The sequence below is a fragment of the Colobus angolensis genome, unplaced genomic scaffold, assembly GCF_000951035.1.
Source record: "Colobus angolensis palliatus isolate OR3802 unplaced genomic scaffold, Cang.pa_1.0 Scaffold3, whole genome shotgun sequence".
Lineage (NCBI taxonomy): Eukaryota > Metazoa > Chordata > Mammalia > Primates > Cercopithecidae > Colobus > Colobus angolensis.
In genome coordinates, this window is record NW_012116265.1 from 19,157,003 (window position 1) to 19,175,670 (window position 18,668).

At 40.7% G+C, this 18,668-nt stretch overlaps 1 protein-coding gene across 1 annotated transcript in view; it reads right to left on the reverse strand.

Moving 5' to 3' along the window:
• YLPM1 (YLP motif containing 1) overlaps nucleotides 1-18,668 on the reverse strand; it is a 76,283-nt gene that overhangs the window by 25,751 nt on the left and 31,864 nt on the right. The window contains exons 5-9 of the mRNA XM_011949809.1: nucleotides 11,803-13,920; nucleotides 8,503-8,623; nucleotides 1,177-1,594; nucleotides 972-1,064; nucleotides 554-749 (exon numbers count right to left, since the gene is read on the reverse strand). Of these exons, the coding sequence (XP_011805199.1) occupies nucleotides 554-749; nucleotides 972-1,064; nucleotides 1,177-1,594; nucleotides 8,503-8,623; nucleotides 11,803-13,920 (2,946 nt within the window). The remainder of the gene's footprint in view (nucleotides 1-553; nucleotides 750-971; nucleotides 1,065-1,176; nucleotides 1,595-8,502; nucleotides 8,624-11,802; nucleotides 13,921-18,668) is intronic.

Here is an 18,668-nt window from a genome sequence, read left to right on the forward strand (position 1 = left end):
CATGCCTGTGGCCCCAGGTACTCAGGAGACTGAGGTGGGAAGATCACTTGAGCCCAGGAGGTAGAGGCTACAGTGAGCTGAGACTGCACCACTGCATTCCAGCCTGGGTGACAGACTAAGAGAGACCCCGTCTCCATACAAAATAGTAATACATAAATAAATAAATGAATAAATAAATAGTTCATGGGCTTGTCCCCCTTTCCCTTCTCCTTGGCTGGCTGCCAGAATGCCCGCCAGAATGCCCTTAGGTATAATAATAATAATAATAACAACAACAACAATAAATAAAAAGTTCATGAATTGCAAAAATAAATTGCTTGCCCACTGAGTATGACTGCACCTTTATTGACAATACCATTTCCATTCCTTTGGAACTCAAGCTACCAAGTCAAGGACCTACTTTCCTGAAAACTGGTCTAGAATTGTTCTTCCCCCTCCAAATTACATATACACATGCATGAGAAAAATATGTTACTTATTAAATTTTTCTTAAACTTTTACTGTTAAGTATATAGTAATTTGCACACCTAGCAAAGATTGTTTTATAGCATACCTATCATCTCGGGGTCGGCGTTCTCTGTCAAATCGATCCCGGTCATAGTCAATAACACCACGATCCCGGTCTCGATCTCTGTGTGTCTCACGATCCCTTTTAAAATCTCGATGATCTGTTATGACATTGCTTTGACGATCAAAATAAGGCTCACGATCTCTTTCTCTATCATAACGATCACGTTGGCCTGCATGCTCTATAAAAACAATTAGTACAAAATAACTATATCCCTTTTATGAAATAAAAGCAGAAAAGTATAAATCTAACTTCAGAGCTGGTATAAATTTTTGCCCTAAATTCAACTAAAGAATCTTTTAACTATATTAAATGAAGGCTCAGATAATCTCATCAAAAGGAAAATAATGTGATAATTAGGCCTTAAAATGTTTAAAAATACTGACCTCTCCGGGAATCCTACCTGTCTCAAAAGTTGATCTTTCAGGTAGTGGATCTGGGCGCAGAGTTATTCTTTCTCCATAAGGTATCTGTTCAACTTTATTAGTGGATATATCTGGTAAACAAAATCAGAGATAAAGCACTGTAAGAGTGAAGATTGAGAAAGCTAAAGCTGAAGCTAACAATTCCTGTAGAATCCCAAATACAAGTTCACCATCACTACTCACCTCGGCCATGGCCATAATCAACAGTCTGTTGCACTGGTGGTGGCTTGGACATTGGTGGCATACCCATAGGCACTGGGCCAGGAGGGGGAATGGAAGAGTGAACAGGTGGGGGTGGTAATACTGGAGCAGATGGAATTGCTGCAGTTTCTGACTTAAATTCTGAATTCAGTCCTTGTTCATCATTTGTATCCCAGAGCCCGTAGAAAGAATCTTCATCCCATCGTTCCTGTTCTACAGCTGATGTTTGTGGCTTTATCACTGGAGGAGGAGGAGGTAGAGGGGGAGGAGGTGGAGGTGGTGGTATTGGGACAGGCGGCCTGGTCACAGGAACAGATGATCTTGCTGGTGGAGCAGAGGGTCTTACAATTGAACCTGGTGGTTTGCCCATAGGAGGGGGAGGTCTATAGGATCCTGGAGGCTAGAGAATAGAATAAACAGCTTAGCGAACAAGTACACCACTATGTTTTTACAGATCAGTGGAAATTAAAATCTGGTTCTCAATTTATAAGAAAAAAGTTAACACCTTGGACTCATTCAAAATATCGTACTTCAAAACATACCATCAAAAAAAAAAAAAATGAGGACAAGCCACAGAAAGGGAGAAAACATAGACAAACCTTATAAATGCCCAATGAGCTCATGAAAAGATGCTCAACATCATTAGTCATTAGGGAAACGCAAATTAAAATCCCAATGAGATACCATTTTCATACACACTGGAATGGCTATAATTAATAAGAGAGACAAAAACAAATGATAGCAAGGATATAGGAAAGAAAAACCTTTTTAGATTGCTAGTGGGAATAAATGGTGCCACTATAGAAAATGCCAATTTCCCTCAAAAAGTCAAACTTTTTTTTTTTTTTTTTGAGATGGAATTTCGCTCTTGTTGCCCAGGCTGGAGTGCAATGGCGCAATCTTGGCTCACTGCAACCTCTGCCTCCCAGGTTCAAGTGATTCTCCTGCCTCAGCCTCCTGAGTAACTGAGAGGGCCTGTAGGCACCCACTACCAGCCCAGCTAATTTTTTGTGTTTTTAGTAGAGACGGGGTTTCACTAGGTTGGCCAGGCTGGTCTCGAACTCCTGACCTCAGGTGATCCACCCACTTCAGCCTCCCAAAATGCTGGGATTACAGGCATAAGCCACCACGCCCGGCCAAACATAAATTTATCACATGGCTCAGCAATTTCATTTCTAGGTATCTATCCAAGAAAAATAAAAACATATGTCCATCCAAAGACTTGCACACAAATATTCATAGCCATACTATTCAACAACCCTAATGTCCATCAACTGGTGAATGGTTAAACAAAATGTGGTATATTCATGCAACAGGTTACAAATAAAAAGAAATTTAAAAAGCAGTAAAAAGAAATGAAGTACTGAGTCATGTTACAACATGGATAAACTTTGAAAAGAAGATAGACACGAAAGACTACATATTATATAGTTCATTTATATGAAATGCCCAGAAAGGCAAATCTATATAGACAGAAAGGGCTGGGACTAGGGCAGGAATGAGGATTAACTAACTGTAAACTGGTGCAGTGATCTTACAGGGGTAATGAAAATGTTCTAAAATTTCCATACTTCAAATTAGGGTGGTAGCCACGTACGATTCAAATGTCCCAGGTCACTACCAAAACTACAGAACTTCTGTAGGTGGGGTCCCACCAGTAATTTAAAATTAAAAAAAATAGGCCGGGCGCAGTGGCTCAAGCCTGTAATCCCAGCACTTTGGGAGGCCGAGACGGGCAGATCATGAGGTCAGGAGATCAAGACCATCCTGGCTAACACAGTGAAACCTCATCTCTAAAAAATACAAAAAATTAGCCAGGTGAAGTGGCGGCGCCTGTAGTCCTAGCTACTCGGGAGGCTGAGGCAGGAGAACGGCGTAAACCCGGGAGGCGGAGCTTGAAGTGAGCTGAGATCTGGCCACTGTACTCCAGCCTGGGTGACAGAGCGAGACTCCGTCTCGAAAAAAAAAAAAAACCCTCCATGAATAATTCTGATTTATACCCCTTGGTTAAGAACTATCTCCCTACTCTCAGTGTGCAGGAAGGAGAGAAATGAATAAATAAATAAGAACTATCTTCCTACTCTAGAGAACTATCTCCTCCACAAAAACAGTAAATTTTCAGTGAGAGAAATCCTAGATAGCCTCCACACTTCTGTTCCTTTCAGTTATCTGGTTGACAATAGTAGTCTGTGGTAGACCAACAGAGAACATGAGTACTATGAAACAACAAAATAAACTAAATGAACATCTAGTAATCTAACGAGTGCCACTGTTGTGTGCCCTGCTTACATTTGTTTTCCCAAAGCATCACCAGGTGCCATCAGAAATGTCTACGACAGAGATGGCGGGACTTCTTAGCAGATAGGTCCTATCCACTCAATACTGAAACCCAGTTGCCACATACGTTTTATTTTTATTCTTTCTTTGGTAAAGATGGGGTCTTGCTATGTTGCCCAGGCTGGTCTTTAACTCTAGACCTCAAGTAATCTTCTTGCCTCAGCCTCCCAAAGCGCTGGGATTACAGGTGTGAGCCACCACGCCTAGTCTCTATTTTAATCTTCGTAAGTGTGATTCAAACACTTATTTCCCATTTCTTAGTTCATTGTGTCTGGCTGGTTTGGTTTTTTGTTTTGTTTTTGTTTTTTTGTTTTGGTTTGGTTTTTCACTTCTCTGTTATTCTAGGATGTTTTCTCTTTATTGACAGCTATTTTAGACCCTGGAGAGCTCACAATATACATTATTTATATATTTGCCCATACATAGGCAGTACTTTAAAAATAAACCTTCTGAATAATAAAATGGAGTTGACTAATATGGAAGGAACATTACTGACTGGAGGTAACCACTGGCTACAGTTAAATACAAATGGCTATTACCTAAAGGTAAACTTTTAATTAAAAGCATAGCATGGTAAATTTTAAGAAAATGCCAATATAGGATGAAACTATTCTGTCTGGGCATATCTATCAAGACAAGTTTTAAATATCTTAAGATCTCATAGAAGTATACTTACAAATTTTTTTAAAAGTGCTTCCTTCATTCTATATAGTGAGAGTAAAAGATACATTTTTAAAAAGTATTGTTGATATGAGAAAGGGTTAATATTTATATTATATTAAGGATAATGAGTTAATTAAAAAAAAAACCTGACTCAAACAGATAAATGGGTGAAGGACACGAATAGAATTTCTGTAAGAGGAAAGTACAATTAACAAATATGGGAAAATATTCATATTCAATAGTAATCAAAAATGCTGTATTAAAATTATTAAATATACCAAAAATATGAAGTAGCTAATGCTTACGAGGCTATAGTATAGATGTTATGCAACTATTTTTTTTCATTTATTTATTTATATGGTTTTTGAGACAGAGTCTCACTCTTGTTGCCCAGGTTGGAGTACAGTGGCGCTATCTGCAACCTCTGCCTCTCAGGTTCAAGCAATTCTCCTGCCTCAGTCTCCTTAGTAGCTGGGATTACAGGCACGCACCACCATGCCTGGCTAATTTTTGTATTTTTAGTAGAGACGAGGTTTCTCCACGTTGGTCAAGCTGGTCTTGAACTCCTGACCTCAGGTGATGCACCTAAGATAGAGTCTCCCAGGTTCAAGTGATTCTCCTGCCTCAGTCTCATGAGTAACTAGGATTATAGGCACATGCCACCAAGCCTGGCTAATTTTTGTATTTTTAGTAGAGACAGGGTTTCACCATGTTGGCCAGGCTGGTCTTGAACTCCAGACCTCATGTGATCCACCCGCCTCAGCTTCCCAAAGTGCTGGCATTGCAGGCATGACCCACTGCGCGTGGCCATTATACAACTATTATAGACAGCTGTTTGGCTATGTGACAGGAATCATTTAAAAAGTATACTTATTATGGGCCAGGTGTGGTGGCTCATGCCTGTAATCCTAGCACTTTGGGAGGCTGAAGCAGGTGGATCAGCTGAGGTCAGGAGTTTGAAACCAGCCTAGCCAAAATGGTGAAACCCTGCCTCTACTAAAAATACAAAAAATTTAGCCAGGCGTGGTGCTGGGCACCTGTAATCCCAGCTACTCAGGAGGATGAGGCAGGAGAATCACTTGAACCCGGGAGGTAGATATTGCAGTGAGCTGAGATTGCGCCACTATACTCCAGCCTGGGTGACAAGACTACACTCGGTTTCAAAAAAAAAAAAAGTATGCTTATTCTTTGACCGAAGTATACCACTTTGGGACTTTAAAACCACTGTTGGCTGGATGCAGGGGCTCATATCTGTAATCCTAGCACTTTGGGAAGCCAAGGCGTGAGGATCACTTAAGTCCAAGAGTTCGAGACCAGCCTGGGCAACAATGCGAAACACTGTCCCTACTAACAATTTTTTTTTTGTTAATTAGCCAGGTGTAGTGGTGTGTGCCTGTAGTCCCAGTTACTCAGGAGGCTGAGGTGGGAGAGTCACTTGAGCCCAGGAGTTTGAGGCTCCAGTGAGCTATGACTGTACCACTGTATTCCAGCCTCCCAGGCAACACAGCAAAAAAAAAAAAAGAGACAAAACAAAAACATAAAACTTACTCCTAAGAAGTTATCTGCTGGGTGCGGTGGCTCATGCCTATAATCCCAGCACTTTCAGAGGCCGAGGCAGGTGGATTACGTGAGGTCAGGAGTTCAAGACCAGCCTGGCCAAATGGTAAAACCCTGTCTCTACTAAAATTACAAAAAATTTAGCCAGGCGTGGTGGCAGGCGCCAGTAATCCCAGCTACTTGGAAGCCAGGGCAGGAGAATCGCTTGAACCCAGGAGGCGGAGGCTTCAGTGAGCTGAAATCATGCCATTGCACTCTAGCCTGGGCAACAAGAGTGAGACTCCGTCTCAAAAAAAAAAAAAAAAAGAAAAGGAGTTATCTAAAATAAGAACCCAATACAAAGACATTCATTAGGGTAATATTAAGAGAACAGTGAAAGATTAGAAAGAAATTCAAACAGAAATTGAATTAATTCAATAAATTACTGTAAATCAAAAACAATATAGCATATAACAATATGCAAAGATGATTATGATTTGTTAATCAAATAAAGCAGAAATGTGTATGTACGATCTGGCGTTTCTACTATTTACTAAGACATGCAAAGATGAAAGATATAGTTCTTATCTTATGGACTCAATTTAGAAGGAAAGACAGACAAGAAAACAGACAATCAAAATGCAACATGATAAAGATGACAACAGAGACTAGTACAAGATGTTACAGGGTATGTATGAGGGTAACTGCCTTACATAGGTGGAAGAGAAGATACTAGAGCTGAGTTCTAAAAGATAAACAAGCATTAGTCAGTTGCAGGAGGGGATGGGAAGGCAAAGAAAAGACTCTAGGCTTAGAGAACAACATACATACGCAAAGGAATGAAGAAGTAAAAGAATCTAGCGCAGTCACAAAATTGTTAACTAGCTCTATGTGGAGGGAAAATGAAGCATCAGAGAGTGGAGTAGCAAGCAATGGTCAGCAGAGGTCAAGCCAGCTTAGGAAGAACAAGAAAGTCATGCAAGAGATTCTAAATTTCATCCTGAAGGCATGGGAGAACACTGAAGAGTTTTAAAGCCAGGTAGCCACATGGTGAGATGTTTTAAAATGTCCATCTGGCCATAAATCACATCAATGCTGCCTGAAGTGGAGTGTAGGGGTAGTCCCAACTACAAAAGGGCATGAACTATTTTTAGGGTGATGACAACTTTTTTTTTTTTTTGAGATGGAGTTTTGCTCATTGCCCAGGCTGGAATGCAATGGTGCAATGTCGGCTCACTGCAACCTCCATCTCCCGAGTTCAAGTGATTCTCCTGTCTCGGCCTCCCGAGTAGATGGGATTACAGGCATGCACCACCACGCCTGGCTAATTTTGTATTTTTAGTAGAGCCAGGGTTTCTCCATGTTGGTCAGGCTGGTTTCAAACTCCCGACCTCAGGTGATCCACTTGCCTTGGCCTCCCAAAGTGCTGGGATTACAGGTGTGAGCCACCGCGCTTGGCCGAGAATTTTTTTATCTTTTGGTATACAGCTGTCAAAAACTCGAACTATAGGCTTAAAATGGGTGTAATTATACTTGAGAATTTGATTCAAAGGAGGTAAAATCAATCAGCAGAATGGTTATGGCAGGGTAGGACATGGGCAAGATATTCAGGTTTCAAGTCAGCATGACTAGGTGATAGTGAGAAAAGACAATTTAATGGGGTATAATGAGCCCCATTTTTAACATGCTGTATTTGACAGGAGTCACATCCACAGAAACCCTGCAGACAGATAGATGCATACAAAAATCAGGAGATCCAGTCTGGGGAGTCAACAACGCTATGGTGGTCGCTGATGTCAACAAGTATGTCTTACTGTTAAGTATTAGACCAGGATGGAAGGGAACACTGAGAAATGAAATGTGTTAATTTGATGAAATGGTTCAGTAGAAGTTCAGTAGAGCTCTTTTCTCCATTATGCTGTCATAAAACTGCTTGCAAGATAACATTTAAAACATTTGAAAAGCCCATTACTGGTTTAAAGGTAAAATAACAAAAACAAAAGGAGTTCTGGCATGCTCTTGGAAAAAAAAGAACTTAATTACTGAAGTCTTTAACATAAACACCCCTTTTCATATTGCCTGAACAGTTCTGAATGTACTGGGCAATGATATTTCCCCATCTGAAGGACTAGCAGCCTGAAGAGGTAGGAAGCATCAGGAGGCCCACATCCAGCTCCGCCTAGATGGAAAACAGGACTTTTTTTTTTCTTGGTAGAGATGGGGGTCTCACCATCTTGCGCAGGCTGGTGTCAAACTCCTGGGCTCAAGCAATCCTCTCACCTTAGCCTCCCAAAGTGCTAGAATTACAGGCGTAAGCCACTATGTCCAGCCAACAGGATTATTTTAACATAAAAAATTATTAGGAAAATTCTACCATTTTGTGAACAGAAGCTATGTAGTTCAGGTGTACTTGGTATACTTATCAAAATCTGGGGAAAAGGAGCATCTCTGCTCCCTGGGATTACCCTCTTTTGCTTTTATGTAGCTAACTCATCAGTCATTTAAGACATATAAATAATTAATTATAAATTATTGAAGATATTCGAGAACAGATTCTACAACCTGCCTCAGTAGTTTTCTACTATCTCATCTACTTGTTTGTTTTTCTTTAATCCAACCAAAACTTTGAAGTTCAATTACCATAAACTTTTAAGTTTCCAAAATTTACATTTTATAGAGGAAACTTGTATTTATTCAATTTTTTAAAAAATCAGACATAGAAACATACAAAGTAGAAACCATTTCATTTTCTGAGCACACATTCTCCCATACCAGATACATTCCAGGTCTTGAAGATGTATTCTGCAATCTTGATTCCTGAGGTGGTAGATGGTCAGCCATCTGTGGCTCAGACCCAAAGTCTTTCATCTTTTGAAGCTGTTCTTTCTGTTCCCTGCAAACAAATAAAATTGGCATAGTCCATAAAGCATGCTTATTCCATTCCTAAGTGACTACAATTAATATTTAATTAAACAGAAGAGACCTAAAAAACCTTGTCCTAAAATTCTCCGCAGTGGCCATACACTGGGCAGCTCTGGGATTACCCTCTTTTGCTTTTACATAGCTAACTCATTAGTCATTTAAGACATATAAATAATTAATAATAAATTATTGAAGATATTTGAGAACAGATTCCACAACCTGCCTCAGTAGTTTTCTACTATCTCATCTACTTGTTTTGTTTTTCTTTAATCCAACCAAAAGCTCTCTTTTTTTTTGAGACGAGTCTCGCTCTGTCGCCTGGGCTGGAGTGCAATGGCACGATCGCGGCTCACTGCAAGCTCCGCCTCCCGGGTTCAAGTGATTCTCCTGCCTCAGCCTCCCGAGTAGCTGGGACTACAGGCACGCATCACCGCGCCTGGCTAATTTTTTACATATTTTTAGTAGAGACGGGGTTTCACCATATTGGCCAGGCTGGTCTCAAACTCCTGGCCTCGTGACCCGCCTGCCTCAGCCTCCCAAAGTGCTGGGATTACAGGTGTGAGCCACCACGCCCGGCTTATTTTTTTCAACTCTTTAGACCAGAGGTTGCAAAATGGTGGCCCATGGGCCAAATATGGCCTAAAAATGTTTTTAAAAGGTGGCTTTCACATCAGTTTTTAAAATTTGAATTAGCTGTCATATTTACAAAGCAAAATTTTTCATATATAAATTCAAATCTTAAAGAAATATGGTGGCCGGGCGCGGTGGCTCAAGCCTGTAATCCCAGCACTTTGGGAGGCTGAGATGGGCGGATCACGAGGTCAGGAGATCGAGACCATCCTGGCTAACACAGTGAAACCCCATCTCTACTAAAAAATACAAAAAACTAGCCGGGTGAGGTGGCGGGCGCCTGTAGTCCCAGCTACTTGGGAGGCTGAGGCAGGAGAATGGCGTAAGCCCGGGAGGCGGAGCTTGCAGTGAGCTGAGATCCGGCCACTGCACTCCAGCCCGGGCGACAGAGCAAGACTCTGCTTCAAAAAAAAAAAAAAAAAAAAAAAAAAGTAATATGGTAACACTAGGCCTACATTCCCACATGCCAACGATCAGCTGAGTGCAGCAGAAGCTGCCCATGTTAGATGAAATAACCTGTCACAGTCTTCACCATACTCTAAGAGTTATACTTGGCCTACTTTCACTCATTTTTGTTATCTGATTCTTGGGGACATTTTAATTTATGGCCCCTGCTGTAGACGGTGAGAACAATTGTCAGTCTATACCTTTAAAAACAACATTTCATATTCCTGAAGATAATTATGTAACCCTTCAGTTTTTTCTTTAAATTTCTGATGAAAATACTTTTACTTTTCTACACAACGCCTACCTTAAACATGGGTAAAATTCACTACAACTTCTTAAGACCTTTTATAATTTTCTCCCTACATTAAAGTAAGTGACCCAAATGAGGGTTCACAAACAAGGGACCACAAAGTAAGGGTCAAGTAAGTAAAATTATTTACTGCTCAGGTAAATCCCATCATCATATCCCTTACGATACTCCTTATGACTGCACACTGACACAACATAAACTACTTGTATTTGGCTATGACCGCATTATCCATCACTCCCTATATATTGTTTAATTATGTTCATGTTGCCTAGAAAGCTTTAAAAAAAGGATGACGCAGCAGCAGCACTTTTTCTCCACCATTGCCATGCAAAGCAATAATGAATTAAAAAGAAATTTCAAAAGGAAAAAGAAAGAAACCTTGGCAGCTTAACACCACCAATCAGCTTGGTATGCTCCATAAACAACACAGATTTTAGAGTTTTAGACAGATTGAGTTCAAAGGCCGGGTTTGCCACTTACTAGCCAAGTGAACTTAACCTCTTTGAACTTTAGGGTCATTTGTGAAGTGGGGATAATACTACCTTATCTTTGCAGGCCTTTGAGATAGACAGATTGTCATAATATATACACTCAATTATTAGCAAGTGCCCAGTTACATGGTAGGTGTTAAATTAAAATTAAAGGTGTCTGTAACTTAAAAGTGAATAGTGTAGTACCTAAATATTCTATAGCATGCTTTCCACATTTTCTTCATGAGTAATCTGGAAAAAATAAACCTCTCAGCTATAGACCACACAAACCTGCCGTACCTGGTCTTTCATCATTACCTTTTCTTCACCATATTTTTCTTTCCTAGTTCTAAAGTTTAAGTTATAATTTATTGGTAAGATCCACAAATGTAAACCAGAATTGAAAAATGGAAGAAATATAATACATTGGAATCTATCAAAACCTAATCATTAATTGACTTTCTCAAAAAAATTGCTTTAAAAAAGCTTGCAATCTGTCACTGACTTCTAAATTACTATCCCAAGATACAGCTGGTTTAAGGATTAAATGAGTTATTATATACAACACACTTAGTACAGTTCCTGGCCCAGAGTAAGCATGCAGTAAATGTTAGCTTTTGTTATTAATGTTACTACAGGAAAAGAGGAAAATTATGTAGATACCTATACATAGCTGATTGTAAGTCAAGAAATCCTATTTTCCATTTCACAAAGAAAACATTTGGTTATGTAGAAACAAGTAACGTCCTCAAGAAGAAATATCTGCTTTTAGTTATAATGAAAGATAAAACATCCCCAAAAGAAAGCATCAATAGTTAAACAAATCTGAGGATGCTCCTAAGCAAACCATTCTTAGCTTCAACAAAGAAAAATACAGCACTTTCCAAAGTTATACCAATGATTAGTGAATAGAAAGTCTATTAGATCTAATATCAAAGAACAAACTGCTTACTGGAAAAAAATGAAGGTTACACATGAACCCTGTGAAATCCAGAGCAATGAAAAGTTGAAGTTTGACACTTGAAACATGCACAGGCATGGCATGCCAGCAACACATCTACGAAGGCCGAGAGAGCAGTCAATTTTCACATCTTAGGGCATAAGTTTATCATTAACACAGTTCCTAAATACCCATCCTAACCCTAAAACAGCACCGAATGACCAGAAATATAAATTAAAAGTATGTGATAAGAACTTGAAGTAAAATGATTCCATTCAAATATATATCACTTTAAAAAGAGCAGTCTGAATGTGGTTTTTATTAAAAGAAATGATCTGAAGGAGTCAACTTACCGAAGCATTTTCAGTTCTTGTGCAGCTTTCAAAATGATTTCATGCTGCCTCTGACTGAGAACCATTACCCCTCCAAGGCCTTGGTCAGAGTCTAAGCTTGCATCGGACCCCATCATTTCTGAGGAATGATGTGAGGAGGACATATGTTCCGCCATGGGGGAATGTCTATCCACATCAGATGGGTACCATCTGTCTGACAATCGTTCTCTTTCCCAGTCCATTCTGTCAGGAACATAATCTCGCTTTTCCCGCCATGTATCTCCTCTTTCTGGATACTCTCGAATCCTCAACTCACCCCTATCACGGAAATCTCGATCATACCCATGGTCTCGATTTCTTTCTTCTCTCCATCTATCATCCCGATATCTATCCAAAGGTGGAAGAGGTGGGAGGGGCGGTAAAGGTGGAAGAGATGGAATATCCCGTTCACGAAACTGTGATTCTTGTTCATCCAGTGGTCTCCCATAATCTCTGTCCCACTCATTATCCAAATTTCTATCATACATATCCATGGGTCTTCCAATCCGATCCACATCCCTGTCCATGTCCCTGTCCATTTCCCTATTGTAGTCCTCATCCATATCCTGGTCTCTCTCCCAATCATCCCACCAAGGGCCTCGCCTATCTCCATCATGAGACCGAGATGGTGGTGCTGAGAACCTGTCCTCTCTGTTATAAAGCTCTAGTGTATCATCTTGATAGTCACGTTCACATTCTCTCCAGTATCTCTCTCTATCCCAGTCATCGAGTCTTTCTCGTTCCATTGGAGCATTTCTACCATCTAATGGAAACTCTTCATGCCCTCGCTCTTCTCCATGGTTCCACGGAGCCCTAGGAGGCTCATCTCGGTGATATGGATACATTTTTTCCCCACCATCTCCTGGTTCTGGTCTAAATGGACCTCTATCACGACCAAACTCTGATCTTCCCAGTCCCCTTTCTCGACTGCCAGGCCCTCGAGGTGGTCCTCTCTCCCTGCTCCCAGCTCTTCGGGGTGGTACTCTCTCTCTACTCCCAGCCCTTCGAAGAGGTCCTCTCTCCTGACTGCCAGCCCTCCGAGGTGGTCCCCTTTCTCGGCTGCCAGCTCCACCCCTGTCCTGGTTCCCTTGCAGACCACCTGGCACTTTCTCCCGACTGCTTCCAGGCCTCACCAACCCTCTGTCCCGGCTACCTTCTCCTCTGTTCATCTTCTCTCTACTGTCTTCTCTTCTACCCATCATCTTATCCCGAAAGTCTTCTTGCTTGACCAATCCTGGGCCTCGACTGATTGCCTGGCCGCGACCTCTGTTTACTAGACCTTTATCCCGTGTGTCTTCCATTCTGCTTTGCCCAGGACCTCTGTAAGATGAGCTACTGCCTCTATTGCCTTCTAATCTATTATCTCTATTATCTGGCCGAGGCAGGCCTTTATCTTGGTTGTTTTCTGAATGGGGTAGACCAATACCCACAGGTTTAAAATCATTATCTGCTGTTAATGATGATGTTGCTACTGCTGCTGCTCCCTCCATCCCCCCTGTTTTTGAAGGAAAAGCAGATTGAGCAGGTACAGGCTTATTTGCAAGGGGTACAGGCTGAGTAACAGCTTGGGCTTTGTCGATTTGAGTCTCCATATTTTGAGCATTCTGGTCCCAATTAGAAGGCTCTACGGGCCCTTCCGAGACTTCGCTTTTAGGTGGCTCCTGTTGAGAGTCGCTTAGATTCTCATTTGACTGAGCCGCCTTGACATCCTTTACATCTGCAGCAATGGAAAATGCAGCTGATTGCATTTTAAAATTCTTCTGCTGGTTACTACTGGTGTCTGCTAATGGTTCTTTGTTTCCTGAAAGAGGTTCTGCTTGTGACTTAGGTTGCTGCTGATGTTGCTGTCCAAAAGTTGGTTTGGGGCCTTTCCATTGTGGTCCACTCTGTCGAGGACTTAGGGATGTACTGGGGGTAATATAAAATTGAGAAGCTGGCCCCCGGGGAATCATTCCCCATTTGCTTTTAGTGCCCTCTGCTGGGTGACCTTCATATCTGGGTCTTGGCCCATCGGGGCGATTTCCTTCAAAACGAGGCCCTTTGGGTCTCGGTCCTTCACACCTTGACCCTAAATCCTCAAATCTTCGAGGACCATCAAATCTACAAGTAAAACAAAAGATATTACTCAAGACAGTAAAGCAGAAAAAAAAATTCTCCATGTAAGAATATTTAAGGCACTCTTGCCTTAGAATTTGTTTACAACAATGACTCTTTTCAGTCATTAAATAAATCCTGAGTCACCAATATCTTTGAACCAATATGTTAAGGTGGCAGTGCTCAGAAGGTCTTAGGACAGGTGTTGGAAATCATGTCAGCATTATCTAATTTATAACACATCTCCTGCAGCAAGTCACTGATATACTGAACAGTTAAAAAGCAATTACAGGCCAGGCACAGTGGCTCACACTTGTAATCCCAGCACTTTGGGAGGCAGAGATGGCCGGATCACCTGAGAGCAGGAGTTCGAGACTAGCCTGGCCAACATGCTGAAACCCTGTCTCTATTTTTAAAAAAAAAAAAAATACAAAAATTTAGCCAGGTGTGGTGGCAGGTGCCTGTAATCCCAGCTACTTTGGAGGCTGAGGCAGGAGAATCACTTGAACCTAGTAGGCAGAGGTTGCAGTGAGCTGAGATCACACTATTGCACTCTAGCCTGGGTGACAAGAGCGAGACTCTGTCTCAAAAAAAAAAAAAAAAAAGCAATTGTAAATACTGTGCCTTAGGAGACAGGAAAGGCTACTCATTTTAAAGAGAAAAAAATCATCAAATTCCATAACTGTGCACTTCTGGAATTAAATTGTAACTAAAAACTAAATATGAAAAGACAAACAAGAAAATACAGGATGATTATATTGTTCGAGCTGGCACTAACATTTCAATCGAAAAAAGTTAAAAAAAAAAAAAAAAAAAAAACAGCAACCCTATCTTAAGAGTACGCTCTGACATTTTAAAAAGTCTGCAGTTATTTTTGCTATGAACCCACTTTCTTATCCAGTAAAGAGATAACATATCCCCTATCTGTCAGGCATTACATTACATCCAAGAGACACAAGAATAAAATATCATCTGTGCCCTCAAAGAGTTTACAACCAAATATAAAGATAATCTAAGTGTAAATAAGTACCAAGAGGTGTAATGTCTCAAGTCTATGTGTATACAATAAGGACAACAGAACTGGAGAGGCTTATGTTGAGTCTTGAAAGACAAATTCTCTGAAATAAAGCTGACAGAATGAGCTGGAGATGAGGAAAGTATGTGGCAAGGGCACCTCAAGCTAAGGAAACAAGATGAGGAAAGGCAAAGAAACTCGTATCAGCAGAGCATGTTTGGAAGTGCAAATAGTTTAGCATGGCTAATGCAAAGGGGAAACAGAGTCAAGAGAGCTGATAAAGACGGAAGTGTGGAAAAGCAGCACACTAAAAAATAAAGAGGTAAGCGAGGATCACTCTCCAGAAGACTGTGTATGCCTCACGTGGCAGAGACTACTGGTGGTCTTCCAATACCCATTCCCCACTTATCTACAATAACAGGCCTCCTGTTTTCAGCTAGACACAAGGCTCTCCACACAAGGGACTCTCTTTCTCAATATCTCTTGCAGCTAGAACTGGCAGCCAAGTTTTGGCCAAGGAGCTGAGAGTGAAAATGATTTGCACATCCTCTGGGTTGTCCCCTTAAAGGAAAGAGCACATCCTCCTCTTCACTATTTCCTTTTTCATGCTGGTTATGACATGGTGGTGAAATATCCAGGACCAGGTAAATCAGAAGGAACTGGATTCCTGAGCCATCATCTAAGTCCTAAGAGAGAATAAACTTCTAACTTGTTAAAGCCATCTGACTTGGATCTCGATAATAACAGATAAGTTAATTCGGCTGGTTAAGGAGTTTGGTGTTACCTTATAAGCACTTAGAGCCACTAAATATAGTCTGATTTTTAAAAGACTGCTTTAGCAGAAAAACAGTGGACAGAAACAAAAAGTTTAAAGATTATCTCTGCAATGTGGATAAGTGAAGGTAATGCCTACAATGACTGATATAAAAATGCAGAGGAGGGAATAAAAGTGAGAGATGTAAAATAAGGTAGAATTGATAAGATTTTGTCACCAGTAGAAATAAAATGATAGTGGTAAGAGAAGAATTTAAGATGATTCCAAGGTTTCTGGCTTAGATGACTGAGTAGTAGACAGTGATGCCTTTCATGCCTTTAATAAGTGCTAGGAGGCTTTTTCTTTCATTTCTTTGGGAAATCAATGAAGACTAATAAATTCAGTGTTGGCAAAATATTTATTTCCTATCCCTGTGGCTTTGTTGTTCTAAATGTCTAGTTTCAAACAGATGAATACTTCCACTAGAGGACACAACAAATGATTCCACTAACCTGAAGTTGAGACCCCAACTTTATTTGGAAGTTTCAAATCAAGAGGCAATGGAGAGAGGGTTACTGTATTCACTGGGGATGACTGATCCTAACTTTCAAGGGGAATCTGGGTTACTACCACACAATACAGGTAAAGTGGAGTACGTCTGAAATGCAAGAGATCCTCTAGGACATCTCTTAGTATTTCCCATGTACTGAGATTCAAGTCCATGGAAAATTGCAAAGGGTTTTGTAGAACTGCAAATAGCACAACTAATTCAGAAAGAATCTGCTAATAGCCCGTATCTTTCGAGAATGAAAGCCTGGGTCACCCCATCAGATAAGGAATCAGCACCGGCTGAGGTACTTACTTTGAGCAAAGGGAATATGGAATGAGTAGTGGAAGAACATATATACCAGCTATGACCACATGACCATTGTGGAAATATAGACTACAATAGTTACAAGTACTTCTTCCTTAATTTGATATATATGTGTTTAAATATGTATGTGTGTTTGTGTGTGTGTGTATGTGCGCGTGTATTAACCAAATATTTTTTGGTTGATTTGTTTTCTTCCTTATTATCTAACATAATATGTGTTAATAGTTAACTTTATTATTTCAGTATTTAAGTTACAGAACATGAAAGAGGGAATGTGAGTCAGGTAGGAGAAGGATGAACTAATATTATCCTAAAGACAAAGAAAAAGACTTTTTGTGCTCTTCTGGGGAAAGAGTTAGAATGTTTTTGGTTGTCCAGGAATAAATGCCTCAAGTTAGGTGTGAAAATCTCCCTGTGACCCAATTTAATCAGAAACATATGGGAAAGGCGGCCAGGCACACTGGCTCACGCCTATAATCCTAGCACTTTGGGAAGCAGAGGCGAGTGGATCACTTGAGGTCAGGAGTTTGAGACCAGCCTGGCCAATATGGTGAAACCCTGTCTCTGCTAATAGAAAACTTAAGCTGGGCATGGTGGTGTGCGCCTATAATCCCAGCTACTCAGGAGGCAGAGGCAGGAGAATCACTTGAACCCAAGAGGTGGAGAATTTAGTGAGCCGAGGTAGTGCCACTGCACTCTAGACTGGGTGACACAGTGAGACTTCGTCTCAAAAAAAAAAAAAAAAAAAAAAAAGAGACAGAGAGAGAGACAGAGAGAAAGGGAATTTTGGGAAATGTAGTTCAGCCTAGCCAAGTTGACCTTTTCCAAACTCATTGCAAGGAACTGAAAAATACACAAACCCATAATAAACAGAGAGAGGGGGTAATCAGAAGATGAGAATCTTGTCTGTAAATTCTGAAAGACAAAGAACAAATATGAGCGGTAACTTACAGAGGAGGAAGAAGTCACAGTTTAGAGTACTGATGGCAGAAGGGGATAAAATCAAAAGGAGGCGGGCTTGCCCAGAGAACATCAAAGAGGGTCAGGATTCTCAGACACTAGGGGGTGCTAGGGAAGGAAAGGAGTAAAACTTGGGGCTAAAAACATGTAAATCTATATTCAGAACCATCAACCAGCCTTTCCTTAGGCTGAATGTCTCTTAAATCCTTGAATTTGAGAGTCCCCTAGGAGTAGTGACAGTTCCTTACCCTGTTCACATAAAGCAGAAACGTGACAGGTAACAAGCCCTTCCAATACACACAGAGCTCCCAATCAGTTTGTCAGTGTCTTCCATGCTTAAACATAAATGGACAGCCAAGGATTGCTAGATACTTGAGGAACATGTCCAACATGAAAGAAAAACTAACGATAAATGGGATCTGAATTTGGAGAAAACAGAATGCAAAAAGCAGAAAAGAACTTTCAACTCAAATTGTTATCCTCAGAGAGATTCTTAGAGTCTGCATCTGCCGGGCGCGGTGGCTCAAGCCTGTAATCCCAGCACTCTGGGAAGCGGAGATGGGCGGATCACGAGGTCAGGAGATCGAGACCATCCTGGCTAACACGGTGAAACCCCGTCTCTACTAAAAAATACAAAAAAACTAGCCGGGCGAGGTGGCGGGTGCCTGTAGTCCCAGCTACTCGGGAGGCTGAGGCAGGAGAATGGCGTCAACCCGGGAGGCGGAGCTTGCAGTGAGCTGAGATCCGGCCACTGCACTCCAGCCTGGGCGACAGAGCGAGACTCCGTCTCAAAAAAAAAAAGTCTGCATCTATAAATCAAGAACAATGTGCTATTTATAAAAAAGATCAACACCAAAAGAACCACAAAAAAAGTTTTTCCAATTCTCAAAATAAAAGATACAAGAAAAGGATTAGAAGTTAAAGTATCTCAGGAAATATAACAAAATGTAAGATAAAAGACACAAAGATAATCAATCCAACAGATCCAAAATCCTGCTAATAATGAAGAGTTCCAGAAACAGAAAATGAGAGAAAAAAAATTAATGAATAAATAGCACAAACAAATATCCCACAGTTAAGAGATTCCAATCTCTAGATAGAAAGGGTCCAGCATACTGAGTACCCAGTACAATTAATAATAAAACTAAGTA